Source organism: Trichomonas vaginalis, assembly GCF_026262505.1.
Source record: "Trichomonas vaginalis G3 chromosome Unknown ctg_156, whole genome shotgun sequence".
Classification (NCBI taxonomy): domain Eukaryota; phylum Parabasalia; order Trichomonadida; family Trichomonadidae; genus Trichomonas; species Trichomonas vaginalis.
The window spans coordinates 211,838-229,003 of NW_026529243.1; the positions used below are offsets into that span (position 1 = coordinate 211,838).

General features: G+C 33.3%; 5 protein-coding genes and 6 pseudogenes across 11 annotated transcripts, besides 7 other annotated features; 9 read left to right on the forward strand and 2 right to left on the reverse strand.

The window, feature by feature from the left end:
- Window positions 1-717: part of a mobile genetic element that runs on past the window's edge.
- Window positions 718-755: a mobile genetic element.
- A 1,160-nt stretch (window positions 756-1,915) lies between these two features.
- Window positions 1,916-1,952: a mobile genetic element.
- A 2-nt stretch (window positions 1,953-1,954) lies between these two features.
- Window positions 1,955-2,182: a mobile genetic element.
- Window positions 2,183-2,477: a mobile genetic element.
- Window positions 2,478-3,483: 1,006 nt separating this feature from the next.
- Window positions 3,484-5,022, forward strand: TVAGG3_1082830 (ribonuclease H-like family; the record flags this gene model as incomplete). The annotated part of the gene is made up of 1 exon (XM_001292819.2): window positions 3,484-5,022. One exon carries the CDS (start codon window positions 3,484-3,486, stop codon window positions 5,020-5,022), a length of 1,539 nt encoding a protein of 512 aa, XP_001292820.2.
- Window positions 5,023-6,208: 1,186 nt separating this feature from the next.
- Window positions 6,209-9,067: a mobile genetic element.
- TVAGG3_1082850 lies at window positions 7,275-8,313 on the forward strand (annotated as a pseudogene). Its single transcript has one exon. A coding segment is annotated over exon 1 (1,039 nt).
- TVAGG3_1082860 (zinc ion binding protein family) lies at window positions 8,321-8,953 on the forward strand (the record flags this gene model as incomplete). Its single annotated transcript, XM_001279232.2, has 1 exon — window positions 8,321-8,953. The coding sequence occupies one exon, from the start codon at window positions 8,321-8,323 to the stop codon at window positions 8,951-8,953; it is 633 nt and encodes a 210-aa protein (XP_001279233.2).
- Window positions 9,068-10,507: 1,440 nt separating the features above from the next.
- On the forward strand, window positions 10,508-10,870 carry TVAGG3_1082870 (uncharacterized protein; the record flags this gene model as incomplete). Its single annotated transcript, XM_051256732.1, has 1 exon — window positions 10,508-10,870. The coding sequence occupies one exon, from the start codon at window positions 10,508-10,510 to the stop codon at window positions 10,868-10,870; it is 363 nt and encodes a 120-aa protein (XP_051076090.1).
- A 556-nt stretch (window positions 10,871-11,426) lies between these two features.
- TVAGG3_1082880 lies at window positions 11,427-11,981 on the reverse strand (annotated as a pseudogene). Its single transcript has one exon. A coding segment is annotated over exon 1 (555 nt).
- Window positions 11,982-12,431: 450 nt separating this feature from the next.
- Window positions 12,432-17,017: a mobile genetic element.
- TVAGG3_1082900 lies at window positions 12,870-13,449 on the forward strand (annotated as a pseudogene). Its single transcript has one exon. A coding segment is annotated over exon 1 (580 nt).
- On the reverse strand, window positions 13,962-14,598 carry TVAGG3_1082910 (annotated as a pseudogene). The gene has a single exon. A coding segment is annotated over exon 1 (637 nt).
- On the forward strand, window positions 15,128-15,280 carry TVAGG3_1082920 (uncharacterized protein; the record flags this gene model as incomplete). The annotated part of the gene is made up of 1 exon (XM_051256733.1): window positions 15,128-15,280. One exon carries the CDS (start codon window positions 15,128-15,130, stop codon window positions 15,278-15,280), a length of 153 nt encoding a protein of 50 aa, XP_051076091.1.
- Window positions 15,300-15,595, forward strand: TVAGG3_1082930 (annotated as a pseudogene). The gene has a single exon. A coding segment is annotated over exon 1 (296 nt).
- Window positions 15,660-15,884, forward strand: TVAGG3_1082940 (phage tail repeat-like family; the record flags this gene model as incomplete). The annotated part of the gene is made up of 1 exon (XM_051256734.1): window positions 15,660-15,884. One exon carries the CDS (start codon window positions 15,660-15,662, stop codon window positions 15,882-15,884), a length of 225 nt encoding a protein of 74 aa, XP_051076092.1.
- TVAGG3_1082950 lies at window positions 15,932-16,784 on the forward strand (annotated as a pseudogene). The gene has a single exon. A coding segment is annotated over exon 1 (853 nt).
- Window positions 17,018-17,166: the final 149 nt, after the last annotated feature.

A 17,166-nucleotide genomic window follows, 5' to 3' on the forward strand; every position in this document is an offset into this window, starting at 1 on the left:
GAAACTGGTATTGATTGCATGAAGGCGTTTAGAAAACTTTTTTAAAGCATCTGTAGATTGTTGAAACATTTCCGGAATGATCCCACTATCAAATGGGATATTAAGATCTTTGAAACACCTTAATTGTGCGTAAACACGGTCTTGATTTGATTCAAAATATCTTGTTAAATAAGATCTATAAAAATATGATGTAATTTGTTGTGATTTGTTTGGAAAAGGGGCAGAATGATTGTGGGTGTTAATACATTTTCGTATGTGGTACTTGTCATCGGGAAGTGTATCAACAAGGAAGCGACATGGACAATTCGGCCACTTACAATTAAATTGGATTTGATTTCTTTCTTTCCTAGTTTTATATGAATAACTACAACCTGCTTGGATTTCTTGTTGCACTCCATACTTAAGCAACTCGATATATGTGAGTTCGTGATCTTGGATCTGCATTAAAATGAAATGATTTGAAAGAATAAAGAATTTTGAATATATTGGTCTTATTTTGATAAGCTTGGTCGTGTTTTGAATAGCTTGGCCATCTAATTCAATTATGATCTTTGAAAATTAGGTGAAATAAAACTAAACATAAATGTAAAACTAGGGATATGAAATTTTGGTTGTACACCACTTGTATGTGCCGGATACCATTGTGTCAAATTTTTTCTGAAATTAACTTTAAAAGTACTAAGTAAGATCATGAGATATAGCAATATATGTTTAAACTGTTGTAAACAGAAATTCATCAAAAGTGACACCTCAGAAAAGCTAAAATATTGAATTTTTGGAACTTTTGATAGAGCACGTTTTTAAATATTAATTAAAGTAAATGTATATTTTGTAAAGATTCTTTTTAATAAAAAAATAAAATTTTGAAGAAGAACACAAAATCTTCTGAAAAATAATATCACATAAACTCATATATTTTCTAATATATAACTATTTTATATAAAAATCAAATTCAATGATCTTAAAAGCGAAGGATAAACCTCAAAATTTACGAATATAATGAGTGGGAATATAATGCTTATCTATCATAAAACCATATGAAATATCAATTTTTGCTTTACGCCTAATTTTTGACGACAATTAGCAAAAAATGTTAAATGTTAACACTCAGTCCATTTGAATATGAAAAATAAAATTGACTTTGATTAAATGTTTTTATTTATCATGCAATTCTTCTTGCGACCAAAGATTTGAATAAAAGTTCAAAAAATAAGATAGCTTAAAAAATAATATACGGTAGTGTTTACTAATAGATGAATAGTATATAAATTCTATTAAAATGGATTTGATCCAAAAAAATATAAAAATTTGATCATAAATAAAAGTAATTTAAACTTTTATTTATTATCAAATTTTATATATTTTTTTGGATCAAATCCATTTTAATAGAATTTATATACTATTCATCTATTAGTAAACACTACCGTATATTATTTTTTAAGCTATCTTATTTTTTGAAATTTTATTCAAATCTTTGGTCGCAAGAAGAATTGCATGATAAATAAAAACATTTAATCAAAGTCAATTTTATTTTTCATATTCAAATGGACTGAGTGTTAACATTTAACATTTTTTGCTAATTGTCGTCAAAAATTAGGCGTAAAGCAAAAATTGATATTTCATATGGTTTTATGATAGATAAGCATTATATTCCCACTCATTATATTCGTAAATTTTGAGGTTTATCCTTCGCTTTTAAGATCATTGAATTTGATTTTTATATAAAATAGTTATATATTAGAAAATATTATGAGTTTATGTGATATTATTTTTCAGAAGATTTCATTCTATATGCCTATGAAAAGTACTCTCAAAACTAACTTTTCCCTAATTATAATTAAATCTAGAATATTGTATTATGCTTAGTATTATTTCATTTTTCTCATTCAATTTAGAATTTACAAATGTCAAAAAATTGAGAGCTGTCACTTTTGATGAATTTCTGTTTATTACAAAACCAACTTATATTTTGGTTGTACACCACTTGTATGTGCCGGATACCATTGTGTCAAATTTTTTCTGAAATTAACTTTAAAAGTACTAAGTAAGATCATGAGATATAGCAATATATGTTTAAACCAACTTATATTTTGGTTGTACACCACTTGTATGTGCCGGATACCATTGTGTCAAATTTTTTCTGAAATTAACTTTAAAAGTACTAAGTAAGATCATGAGATATGAAACAATAAGAATTACCGAAAAAGTGACAAAACATCAAAAACAGGGAGGGGTCTCAATTTTTATTACTTATATTATTTTACAATATTTATATAAATACTCTTTATAATATATTTTACTATAAAATTATACCTCAAATTCAAATATTTAAAATATTATTTACATAATTATCTCAAAATTATATTTTTATATATTATTTTTCATATGTATAAATCATATAATCTATATCTATGCAAATCTCATCTAAATTTTTTTGAAACAAACCGCTACCATTTTATAATGGTCCATCTTAAATTAGGGTTGTTAGATTCCCGACGATAGGTGTCTTGGAAGATTTGCCTGGTGTCATCATAGTGTCTTTAAATCAAAAATTTTATTTTGGAGTTAGTTTTATTGATTTTTCAATAAAAAACATTTCTAAAACAAGAAAATAAAACGATAAAATATTTATATTTTATATAAGGATCTTATATATTTAAAATAAATATCATTTTATTTTTTTCATTGGTGTCTGTCAAACCATAATACACTATTCAAAAATTCAATGTGTCTTGCGGTTTCAAAAGACACCTTCAAATTGAACGATAGCACAGACACTATTGAATTTTACCCATTTTATTTAGTTTTTACCCTTTTTATTTTTAAGAATTAATGACTGAAACACAAGATGAATATGAATCCAAATTTGAGGGATGGATTGATTGCAAACTTCCTCCCAAAAATATCCCTCGAAAAGTACCTCCCTTACCAAAATTCGAGGATACTAAATTCTCAACTAATAATAAATGTCGAGTATGTTTCAATATTGCTTATCTTCCAGATACAAGCGAAAAATCGAAAGAACGAAAAAGACTTTATTGTTATTGTTTAGCGATACATTACAATTTACTAACAAAAACATATATGCGCTGCATTTATCATCGAAAACCATCAGAATTTGATGAAGATCATCAGCATATATATCAAATACAATGTGAAAATAATCCATATACGAGAAGAGATTTAATAAAACAAGATAGAAAATTACTTTATGTTGTAAAATTTGTTGTGGATACCAACATGTCAATCAATATGGCCGCTTCAGGTGTACTAGAAGATTTCGCCCGACATGTCTACTCCACCTTCAAGGGAGTAATCAATTTTCAACTCAAGATCCCATATAGAAGAGACGAGATAAGGGATGGAATCATTACATTAGCCGACTTGGTAGCTCCAAAAATACACGTTGAGCTTGACAAGATGGGCTACTATTCGATAACAATTGATGCGGCATCACACGGAAGCCGGCATGGCTTTTTTGTGATGGCTAGCAATCCAGCAAAAATGAAGAACCATATCTTCATTGATACTATGATCGCTGATGGTTGGAATGCCAGGGATTACAATAATTTCTTTGAATGTTTTACCTTCCCAAAGGATTTCCTTTCTGCAATTGTTGCCGATGGATGCCCCGCCCAAGTTAAAGGGCTGTGCCACTGGAGGAGATGCGGAGCACTATATCCGGGTCTTCAAACCGTTTATATCCGATGTGTTGCGCATCTCCTCAACTTAGTGGTGAAGCATACGGCAGACAATTGTGCAGCTTTCGCAATGCAAATTAATTATTGCAAAGCGATAAGCAAGGAGTTATCGAAGCCGGACACGAGAAGGGCATTGAATATGAGGGTTATTCATGTTCCGGATCATCGCTGGATGTTTTTCTGGGATCTTCTGAAGTGGATAAAAGAAAAACACCCTAAAATTTATGAATTGTTCAATATGGATGATCCACCGGAATCTGTTCAGATCTTAAGGGATATGGGAATTGATTTCAAGGATGGACTTCCACAATGGTTGTTAAATTTCGAAGAGATTCTTTTACCAATCAAGAAACTCTTGAATTATGCAGAGAGTGACGTTGGCTGCTTCTGCTACATCTATCCAATGTTTCAATCGACGATTGAGCAGTTGACCGGAATTGCAAATCGTCCTGAATTATCAAGTTCGTCAAAGCGCATTGCAGATGCATTAATCGCCAACATGAATGAAGTTTTTGACAAACAGGGCAACTACGCTTTGATGAAATTTGCCTTTGGTCTAACTCCATGGGGCCGGTCAGTCATCCGCGCAGAATTGAACATGCATACTGAGTACAAGCCAGACGTTTCACTCTTCTTCCAAGAACCAATACCTATCAATGCTGAACTTGAAATCCCTCCAAGGAGCTACACCCCTGATCATTTGGATGAAGTGGCAGAGGATCAATTGGACAGAAATCTAGATATAGAAGAGCCCGAGATTGAGAACGAAGCAATTGAAGGTGATGGCCAAGTAGATGCAGAAGACATTGCTCAGGATGAAGAAGTTGAAGAGAATGAACCAAGGAGGAGACTAGGCAGGAACCTTGGTGAATGGGCGTCTCTGTCAATGCAAGAAGTGGAAGAGTACAGCTTCAACGATTTTATGATCGAGATGCTTTCGAGACGTGCAGAAGCAGAAGCGAGGTTCTACAAGAGAAGTTCGGCCAAGAGCATAGCTAATGAGTACAAGAAAGCTCTTTCCAACTTTATACATATGAATGAGAGTGAAATCAGGAACAACACCGACCTCACCTGCTTGGATCAAAGGTTTTGGGTAGCATGTGATGCAAATTTCAAGGCATTGAAAGAGATTGCCTTAAAATTCATGTCTATTGCTGCAACCGAAGCTGATGTGGAAAGAATGATTTCAATTGTGCGGAACCTGCGTAATAGGTTTAATCAAAACGCACGTGAAGATCTAATAAAGTGTAGAATCCTATTGAAGCTTTTCATGACAAATGAAATCCTGAAAAAGATATTTCCAGATCTGACTGATCTTTAACTTGCCGTAGCCTCTTGCTGCCGTAGCTCCTTGATGCCATTGACCTGCCGTAGCTCCTTGATGCTGTAGCTCCTTGATGCTGCTTGACCTGCCGTAGCTCCTTGATGCTGTAGCTCCATGCTGCAGCTTGACCTACTGTAGCCCCTTGATGCTGCTTGATTGTAGATGTTGGCTTTGAATGATGCCGCTTGACCTGCCGTAGTTCCTTGCTGCAGCTTGATTGTAGATGTTGGCCTTGAATGATGCCGCTTGACCTGCCGTAGCCCCTTGCTGCCGTAGTTCGTTGCTGCCGTAGCTCCTTGCTGCTGCTTGATCGTAGATGTTGCCCTTGAATGCTGCCGCTTGATTGTAGATGTTGCCCTTGAATGCTGCCGCTTGACCGTAGATGTTGGCTGTGAATGTTATCGCTTCAACCGCTAGCTCCTAACTGCCTCCAAACAGCCGTTTTGCTATGACCTCAATCACTTTTATTTATTATTTTAAATATTATTTAATTTTATTATTTGAATAGGCCAACTTATATTTGAGAAGCTCAATTTGAGACCACTTAATACATTGAAATATCATAAATATTGAAATATTAAAAAGTGTATTTCAAAATATTGAAATTATAAAAATTTATAATACTGAAATTGAGACAAATTAATAAATTCAATGTGTTTTTTTTTGAAATAACTCTCAAATATTATTTTTTTGTTTATTTAATGATGAATAAATATGATTGCTTTAGTCAATCATAAAAACTAATTTAAGTTTAAAATAATGAAAGGATAATTTGATCGTTTTTTAAAATACAATTATTTTTGATGATTTGCAAGAATCTTTGAAAAGAATATAATATAGGTTCTATTATTGTAAAATTTATCCAAATCATGTATTACATAAATTACGATTAAAACGATGAAAGAACCAAAAAGTGTGTTTTGTGTTTTGTTGTTGCGTGTTGGATGCGGGATCCTGTTATTTCCGAAATCGACAAAAATTTGGAAATTTAATTTCCGAAATCGAAATTATATTAATGTTTTTAATATTCTTATATCAAAAGGATTAAAGTTCATTAAGAGAAAAATAATTCTTCTTCTTCAATCTATTGGCGCATTTATTTCTACACGCCAATAAGGAAGGGAAAATTATAAGACACCATGGTGTCTTCAAAACGCTAATTTTTGATATTTTTAACAACCCTATCTTAAATTCATCATAAATTCTGGTACATGTTAGTACCAGAGTCTTCAAATCTCAAACACTCTGGTACCAACATGTACCAGACGCGAGTTTCCAATGCCCTCGTACAATTTTCTATTAAGATCTTCTTGAATGAGAAGGTCTTCATAGAAACTCGTACGAGGGCTTCTCTTTTAAATACTCTGGTACCTGCTGGTATCGGAGTCGACTTTACAGCCCTTTCCCCAATTTTGAAGCTGGGGAAAGTTTTCAAGCAATGAAAGGGAAGCTCTCGCTATGAGGTGAAAATCTAGAATTTTTACCTCATAGCGAGTAATCCTTTGTTAATTGCTTGAAAACTTTCTTCAAATTATCAAAATTTCGAGGAAAGTTTCCTTGCTTCAAAGTAGAGATGGAGCCCTTTGAGCCACTGCATATAGGTCAGTGACTCAAAATACTCCATCTCTACTAGAAATCGCCAAAATTTGGGTCGCAATCTTTGAAATGCGACGCAAGTTTGGGCAATTTCGCGAGGGACTTGCTCCATTTGGTGCATAGATTCACACTCTATGCACCAGATGGAACAATTCTTTCGCTGACAGCGGGAAACTTGGTCTGAATAGTTTAACATTCAGACAAAGTTTCCCGCTGTCAGAGAGGGAATGGAAGGGTAAGAGGTATATATTCATAATGTATACCTCTTACTCTTCCATTCCCTCAAGAAAGTTCAAAAACTTGGGTGCAATCAGAACTGATTGCACCCAAGTTTTTGAATTTTGTATAAGGAATTGTTGGCTATGATGTACTGATCATGAATCAGTACATCATAGCCAACAATTCTACCTTTTAACCAAAGATAATTGATTCGTATGTAAAATATTAAGCTAAAATTTCTCTTTCTTTTAGTACACATTCTTCCATTTCGTGTACATGTATCATATATTAAGTACTAGTTATCTATTCTATATCCTTTATCCCAATTTAGATACTCAAAGATAATTCTTTTTCAGAAGAAAAAAAATATTTTCTATTAAACCGTTATTTTTTCAATGTGAGTTTTCAATTTTATTTTTCCTTTTTGCTGCTCAATGCAACATCCTCCACCCGATCCTCCATGCGAGGTTGATCAAGCCATAGGATATTTAGAATATTCTCGTTTTGTTATAGCTGCAGAGCTGCATGGTAACATAAGATTTGTCAAAGACCCACAAAAACTATCAATTGGAACAGGAGTATTAATCTACCACCGATGCGAATACGAAGGCTGCCCAGCAGGCTTTAAATTTATTAAAAATTTCGACAATTACATTTTTAAATCTGCAAACTTAACTCATATTCACTCAGGACCACCACCACAACATAAAAATACACCTACAAGTGGTACTTACCGTGCTTGGATTAAAAAATTTCTCATGAATCACGGAAGTCCACTTAATGCAACACAAGAAGTCAACAAAACGCTTGAAATACCTAAAGATCATACTTGTATTCACATGACTATGAAACAAACTGCAATCAATCAATTGAAATATTATTTACAACAAAAAGATCTTATGAGATCTTTACCAGACATATCTTTAAATCAATTTCAATCTTTACAAAACTATGTTAATCAATGGGAAGATCAACATGATGACCTTATTTATTTTGACATTCAAGGTGAAGATACTGATTTTCCAGACAAATTGGTTTTTATTTACTCTGATAATGATATGATCTCTCAAATTCATGAAAAACCACCAATTTATCACTTAGACTCTACGTTTAAATTAATTATTCATGGATTTCCTTTTTATGTATTAGCTACCAAATTTGCTAATACTCATTCTATCCCTTTGTGTTATTTTATAATATATCCAGATAATAGTGAAAATATTTCTTTTTGCTTAAGTAAATATTTTGAAACAACTCACACAGAACCTGAATTTATCATGTCTGACTGTGCACTAAACATTTTCAACGGGATTAGGAATTCATTTCCGGAGTGCAATATCTTTTGGTGTGCGCTACATGTAATACGCGCACTTAAAAAGAATCTCTCAAAGATAAATGATGAAGAGATTAGATCAGAAGTCGAAAAATTTATGAACATTTTATGTTATTATCGTGATTGCACAGAAGAAGATGCTGCAAAATGTATAAAGAGCACATTATTGATAAAATTCAAGATCAATTGGAATTTAATCAATACTTTACACGTCAGTGGGACATTCATAAACAACAGTGGATAGCCGCTGCCAGACCAAATGAATTAACCGTTGTGAATAACGTTTCTGAATCTTTATTTAAAAAGATAAAATATCACGATTTTGGCTGCGTTAAAAATCAAAGAATTGATATTTTTGTCAAAAATCTTTTAGAAGAAGTTGCACCCAATTACTTTTATCGTATTAAAAACGATTTACTTCAAACAGGTTTTATTCCTTCAATTAGAATTCGCGAGCCTCGATTGACAGATTATAAAACAAAATTGAAAAGAGAAGTTCAATCACGTTTATACCAAGTATTAAATTTTGTTCAGAATCAAGAAGCCAAATTGAATCCATTAAGATTTTTATTGGAAAATGCTGAAGAAAAACTTTCTCAAATAAATGAGAAGATACAAAATTCAATTACATATTTAAGATCGTTTGAAATTCCAAATGAATTGTTAGATACGTATATGTTAGAAATTAATGAATTTTGTTATAATTCTCCAGGTTATATTTTAGAACATTTCGAAGAATTTTTGGAGGATTTCAAAGAAAAGAATAATTTAATAGACTAAAAAATTTATTATTTTTATTTATTGTGAATTTTAAATTGTCACTTTTTAAGTGTTACTCCCTATTGAAAGTATCACTTTTTTGAGTGTCACTTTTCCAGAAATTCTTATATACTCGAGCCTAAATAGGTAGCCAAGATATTGCCTAAAAATAAGGTTCTAAATTCTGAAGTTTACATGATCCTCTCGTGTGCACCCTTAAAGTTTTTCTGAGAATAATACACAACAAATGAGTGTTCCATAATTCAATCTTTTGTCGTATAAAATAAAGTCTTAATTGTTATAACTTAACATAACTTGTTATTTTGAAATTAATTCAAACATGGAGTTTTAAAGAAAACTAGGTCAGGTAAGTGGGGCTTCCAGGCGCGTTGCGCCCTCTAGCCCATAAGAAATTTTTCCCAAGACCCAAGAGGAGGACCGAACCCCAGCCGACCAGCCGGTGACAAAACCAAAACCGTTGTTATTTACATCATATTAACAGTGTCACTTTTTAAAATGTCACTTTTTGTGTCGCTTTTCACAAATTATATATGTTTTCATGTTTTGTCACTTTTCTATCACTTTTCGGGTAAAAACATTTTTATTATTATATATAAATGAATTTTACAAAACCACCGTTACCCTTCTTTGGAAATAAGAGTAGATGTAAAGATATTATATTGAGAGAACTTAAGAAACTACCGAATGGTCTAACATTTGTAGATTTGTTCGGTGGAAGTTTCTATATATCCCATTTATGTCATACAATATTCCCAGACTCAAAGATTATATGCAATGACTTCGACAACTATATGGACCGTCTCAAACATATTCCAGACACAAACAATATATTGAAAGAGTTAAAAGAAAAGATACCTATAGGTAAGATGGAACGTATACCATTAGATAAGAAAAATATTGTGAGAGAGGTTTTGAAAAAAGCAGAATATATAGACTGGGATAGTATATCTGCTAGACTATTATATAGTGGTGCTATAAGAGTTCATGACATTGAAACACTTATGTCAAAAGTTTTATATCTTAACTATACAAATGTTTTCAAAGAGGACATAGAAAAATATATTGATGGTATAGAGTTTGTGAGATGTCATTGGACAGAGTTGTATGAAAAATATAAAGACAAGGAAAATGTTTTCTTTATAGTGGACCCGCCGTTCTATAACACATGGGATTTTCAATACTAAGTAGACTGGACTTTGAGAGACTCTTTAGAAACTTTAGACATTATACATAACCATCCATGCTTTTACTTTACATCCGATAAAAGTGGTTTGAAAACCGTTATGAGATGGTTAGAGGACATACATGACTATGAGTTTATATATGACAAGATAGAATATGAGAGAGGTCCTATAAACTGGAGAAAGTGTCACAATAAAGAAATTTTATTAGTAAGTAAATGTGGTTTGAAATAGGACTACTTGTTTTAGGTTTTTTCCATTGTGTCATTTATTTATTTGACGTGGCAGAAAAGTACAGAGAATATGAAGATGAACCAATGCCTGCAAATGTTCAGCATATGTACTCGTAAGAGATATTTTTATCTAATATTAAATGGACGCACAGAACTTAGCGAATGCACAGCAACCTGGACAACCAAACCCAGAGAATATTCCAAATGAAGTTAGAATACAAACTGCAATGGCAAACTATGGTCAAGTGCCAACAGATGTACAAATGCAAACTGCCATGTCAAATGACGCTGCGTTAGGTTTGCCACCATGGTATGCAAATATGAGATGGAAAGAGTTTTATACAAACCCTGAAGTGGGATATAAACAACTTTATGCAGATGACGCGAACACAGGAGTTGACCCAGAATATGTTTTCTACCAGAGGAGAAACAGAATGTATGAGCTGCAGTTAAAGAATGCTATGGAACTCAACAGGAAACGTAAGAGACTAGGCGGACATTAGATTTTTACTACTAGTAAAATGGGTTTCTTCAGTAGTATTGGAAACTTCTTCAGAAGAGTTGGAAGAGGTATATGGAATGGAATAAAATCTGTCGGAAGAGGAATGGAACGGTGTCAAAAATATTGGTAAAAGAGTATGTCAGTTGTTGGTATTATACCTAAAGACCCTGAACCAGAAGAACAAGCTCCTGTTATACAACAGCCTGAACCTGCACCACAGTCTAGTTGGCAACCAAATCCAACACCTCAACCGTATTAAAAAATTATATTTTTACCGTTCGATAGTAGTTGTATATGAAACTAAGTTCTAAGTAAAACGCATGGTATAATGGAATTATTCTTTTTCTTCCATCTGTAGTAAACCATACTTGAAAGTCTGAAATACTTCCACTCGGCGGTTCATATAACTTTGTAGGTTTTTCGTAAAAGTCATTCATCAGACATAAGAAAGAGTTTTGCGCACCAGAAAATGAAGCATGAACAATAATAGCATCTTGGTCGAAAATATTTTCATATGTTCCATTAGGGTTTTCGACTTCATAAAAGTCCGGGTGTACTGGATATGCTGCAGGCTGATTTAACATCCTCATAAATCTATACCATGCCAAGTTGTTATATTTTGTAGAAATATAAACGTTTTCTCCAAGGTCTTCTATTTTATTGATTTTAACAGTTGCATTTTTCCTGTCATAAATAATATCGAGATGGTATTCTCCTTCGTCAATGTTATACTGGTTTGCATATTCAATATAGATATCGTTTATTTTTTCTTGAAAAGCTTGAAGAGTTATTTCTAAGTTTATAAGCAAATTCACTTGTAAAAGTTTTCCCTGTTCAAATTTCTCATACATACGTTTTTCTTTGTTATAGTATCGAACTTCAAAACCGACCGTAAATGGGAAACCATGTATGGCTTCTGAAATGAACTTCATTCTACGAAAGCCAATAGCTTTTGTGACAGATGGGTCTCTTAACCATCTTAATGGGTAGTCAAAACGATAGCCTTCATGCTTTACGGTATCTGTCTCAAACTTTTGACCGACATTAGTAAAAAGTTCATCTAATGGTTTAGTTGTAGCAACTCTAGAATTTTCTTTTTCTATTGGAAGCATATTTTATCTATAATAAAAATGTCAAATGAAACAGCGTCTATGAGAGAAATACAACACAACCGACAACTCATTATGCAAGCTCTAAATAAGAACACAACAAACTTTTCAAACTATTCTAAGATATCTGAGTCATTGAAAGGGGGTGACTTAAAACTGACAATAAACCCAATGATAGATGAGTTTCTATTTCAAAACAATAAGAACAATACTGTCTGTATAAATCTAACAAAAGGAACTTTAAACGAGAAACTTATAAATGAACTTCTTTTGAAAGCAGATGTTGACAACAAAGCTGACAAAGAATATGTAGACGATGCAATAGCAAAAGAAGAAGAAAGAGCTAACAATGCTTATGCAACAAAAGAACATACTCATCCTGAACTAGCAGACAAAACATATGTTGACAATAAAATGTCAAGTGAAGTGACAAGAGCTGAAAACAAATATTCTAAAAAGACTCATATACATTATATTAACCAAATACCAAGTCTTAAGGAAACATTAGAGACAAAAGCAGATAAGACTCATACACATTCTATATCTGATATTACAAACTTACAAGAAACCTTAAACAGGAAAAGTGACGTTGGACATACACATACCATTGCAAATATTACAAACTTACAAGAAACCTTAAACAGTAAAAGTGACGTTGGACATACACATTCTATATCTGAAATAACAGACTTAAACGTTAGCCTTGAAAAGAAAGCAGATAAAACATATGTCAATGAAATATACCAAAGTTTGATAGGAACAACAAAAAATATTGAAACTATTGTTGGTGACTTTTCTGTCAATGAAGAAAATAAATATTTTAGATGGCAGTTGGTACAGTCCTTAAAAAATGGTACACGGCATAAACTCATTCCGAAAAATAACAATGAAATGTATGTAAGCTATAAAAAGAATGATGGTACACAAGTTAAAGTTCCATTAGACAACAACTGCTACTTAAACTTATATGGAGACGAACAAAAGAAATATTTAAGAGTTTATGAAATGGCAGATATGACATTGCCTGACCCAGCTCCAGCACCATATTATTATGACTATGGAGATGACGACAGAACACCACATGTAGATGAACAAAAGCTAACATTATATTTAGATTATTATAGATATAAAAGATATAATGCAATAGAAAAAACGAGAATAGTATATTATTATACAGATGACAGAAATAAATATTATAGTCAAGACTTTACCTACCCTGAAAACATAAGATTATATTATAAAAAATATTCTGACACAAACCAGAAGAAACCTGAAATAGTTGCACTATATTTTAAGTTCAAAAGAGACAATCCTATAATATCTCATATGTTTGATTTAATGAACCCAGTAGGTTCTATTTATACATCTATGGATGCAAGAGGTCCTCAAGTAATGTTTGGTGTTGGTGCATGGGAACAAATAGTCGACAGGTTTTTGTATTGTGCAAACTCTTCAAAGGAAACAGGTGGAAGTAAAACGATTTCAGGTGAAAATTTACCTGCACACAGTCACTACATAGATTTAAGTACATCTCAAGCAGGTTGGCATAAGCATAATATTGGGATTGGTCAGCAATGACAAAAGGTAAAGGATATGATGTTAAAGACACGTTAAGTTTGCTATAAATTGTTACTGGAGTGAACTCAGGGAGAAGGAAACCATACACATTTCGTTTCAGGATATACGCAAACAACGGGACAAAGTAAAGAATACATGCCACCTTACATGACAGTTTACGCATGGTATAGAATTGCTTAGTCGTCATTTTCAACTTCTTTAGCATATTCGTCAGGAGTTGTCTTATATTTGTTAGGAACTGTCTTTGAAAGTATACCACCTTGAACTTTGACAAGTTTGAAACGAGGTCTGACAATAGTAGTTTTATCTTCTGCTTGCATGTGTACATTTTGCCATGTGTGCCTAAAACTTCATAATATTCTCTTGTATACTTTCTTCTATTTTTACGAACACGAATGTGAGTACCTGTCGGGTTCCCATTGTTGTCATAGTCAATAGTATTTTCATATGGGTCGCGTTTAGGTATTTCTATTTTTACTTTGTCACCTTTCTGAAGTTTGAAGCCCGGCATTCTTTCTTGTTTATCTCTTTTGACTAAATTATTAAATATATAGTCTTTCTCTAAGTCAGGGTTGTTTTTCATTTCTTCGGGGGAGTGGTTTCCCAAACCTTTTTGTTTACGGTTATTGTAAATATTTAAAACTTGTCTCATCTTTGCCATGGAGAAGTGTCTATATTTGTCGTCATATGACATTTCATTTGCTTCACCACCTTGTGGTTGGTTTAAGTCTCTTAACATTTTTATACAACCGTCAATGACACCAAGAGCAGAATGGTTTTGGTCGACAATGAAATATTGGTTTACATTTTTTGAACGCAGATAGTTTTTTACATCATCTGATTTGAAAGAACTTTCACAGTCAGATGTCAGTTTTGTTGGATGGTATTTGTCAACGAATATTGTCAAAGCAGTTTTCACATCTAAAATATTTTTGGACCATAATGGTATGGCTTCACAGTATCTTGTGTTTTGACCAACAAATATTAACCAGTATGGAGGTCCATCTGTTCTAACTCTCGGAATGTTTTCCAAGATATCCATAAACCAAGCATTTGGTGTTGAACTAAAGATTTTTATCATGAGTGCTTTCTTTGTCGCTTTAGAAACATAGGGGTCCTTGTTCGATTCGTCATTTTTTACCCTATAAGAAATGGGTTTATTTGGCGCATTAGCAGGAGTTGCATCCAGATTTTTGCCCGCAGTGGAACAATAGCCAGAGGTGTATTTGGAGTTGGAAGGAAGATTTTGAGTACATTAGGTATACTTAAAGAGAAAGCACAACCTATTATACAAACTGTACAGAAAGGTTGGGATGTAGCACGAGATGCAGCAAATCTTATTCCAAATCCTGAAACAAGAGGAAAAGTTCAAGGATGGATGGACAATGTAGGAAGACAAGCAGGAAACTATTATAACAAAGCAAATGACTACTATAACCAAGCAGGACACTATATGGACCAAGGTGAAAGATTCTTTAACAGAGGATATAACCATGCACAACAATGGGTAAACAATAACCAACCTCAACCGCCTCAAACGTGGGGAATGTAAAGTTTTTTATTGAGATGAAATGAACAATGCAGCATTGAGACAAATGAGTTCAAGATGGATTTGTCGGCTTCCAGCATTTACACCACGTGTTTGTAAAGTTCTTCCTATACCTCAGGAAGTTTTAGACCGACTTAAAAAACCTAAACAACCAGTTGAAAACAAACCAAACTAAAATTTTTTACTGAGATGAAATGACCGAAGAAGTTGAAACGGTAGATTTGACACCACAAACAAAAAGTTCAGAACCATTGTCAAAACCTGTCAAAGAACTTACAGATGAAGAGAAAAATTCAATAATAGAAAGTGCCAGGTCTGGAAATACAAACCCTAACTATAAAGTCACTTTTCATAGAAATGGAACGGCTAGTATCTCAAAAAAGAAACAGACTCTCACAAATAAAATATTGAAGTCTGAAGGAGCTTTCGAGACAACAGATGGAAAAGTTTACTTCACTGACCAACAGTTCATTATAGAACATCTCATTGACTTAGAGTCGAAATATTCTAAACTTTACAACAAACACAAAAAGTCGAAAGGAAAACAAAAACAAATGGCATATGATATTTATGAAGATGTTGACGACACAACTGTTCCTGCAAGTGAAGTAAAGTCAGAGGAACCGAAAAGTGACGAAAAACCGATAGAAGAAGAAAAACCAAAAACTGAAGATAAACCAAAACCAAAGTTTAGTTTCCAAACTAAACCAAGTCAACCTTCATTAGCTGGTATGGGTTGGCGTCAAAGACTTATGGCAGCAGGCGGTTATGTAAAGTAAAGAAAAAAAACATATTTTTTTATTTTTATAAAAATGCCCCATATAGAATGGATAGAAAGTCTGCTAGAATAAAAGCAGAGTTACAAAGATATGGTTGGAGAGTTTCGAAGAATTTTAAATATAGGAAGGGAAGACCCATAAAAGTCTATGACAAATTGTCTGGTCTTCGCTACGAAATGGATTTGGAAACAGCACGTGCCAATTATCCAAACAGACTAGAGAGGTTAGAAGAAGAACGTCTTATGGACATGCCTTTCGATGTTAGTGAACCTCAAGTTGAAGGACACGACGGCTTTGCCAGATTCTACTGGAAACATGACGAACAATTGCATCCTTTGAGAAGGAAAAAAGGAAAAGGTGAAGACGCACATGCTCCCATGGAAAGAACAAGATATGCATATGAAAAGTATCGTGAAGTTAGAAGTCAAATTACATCTGGTCGAACCTTTACAGTAAACTTTGACGAAGGAAAGAACAAAGAAGGCTTCATGGGAGTACTTGCTGCAATTCAAGACGGAAATAAGAAAGGACACAATCTCAGATTGACCATAACAGATTTGGATGGTCACATTTACTATGCACATGGCAATGAACAAACAGCCGCAAAACTTCTTGACGCTTTCAAGACTACAAAGAGAGAACAAATGGTTGACTCCGACTCAGACATTTTGAATGCAATTGAAGGAATTGCAAGTGTCAAGTTCGAATGGTACCAACCTAACCCTCAAGCAGTCAGACAACATGCTGGATACTTCCCGTTCATAAATAAGTCTGACATTGACTTGACAAGGTATGGAATTTACAATTCAATTGAAACAATTGTCAATGAACCTTGTATTCTTACATGTCTCAGGAACTCTAGTCTTGTTACAGATGAGAAGATGAAGTATCTTGAGTCATGTGTGAAGACAAGGTACATTCTCAGAGGTCAATTGGCAAAAATTGCACCGTTGGCAAATGTCAATATCCGAGTCAACATACCTACAGCTAAAGGTTCTTCACATGACGACTATGTTGTTGACAAAGACTTACCATGGTTGAAGATTGTAATTGTCCACAACCACTTCATGTTGAACGAAAGTCTTACAAACCCATTCTTTGGTAAAAGTAAGTGCAACATTGTCAGAGCTGTAAACATTCTTTTCGAGAAAGGTTTGTTGGAACCAATTCCAGATGACAAGCTGACAGAAACTTTTGTACCAAAAGACGAAACAAACCTTTCATTGTTAGCAAGACCAAAAGTTGTTCCAGACAAAGTTCTAGTACAAAAGAAGTACACAGT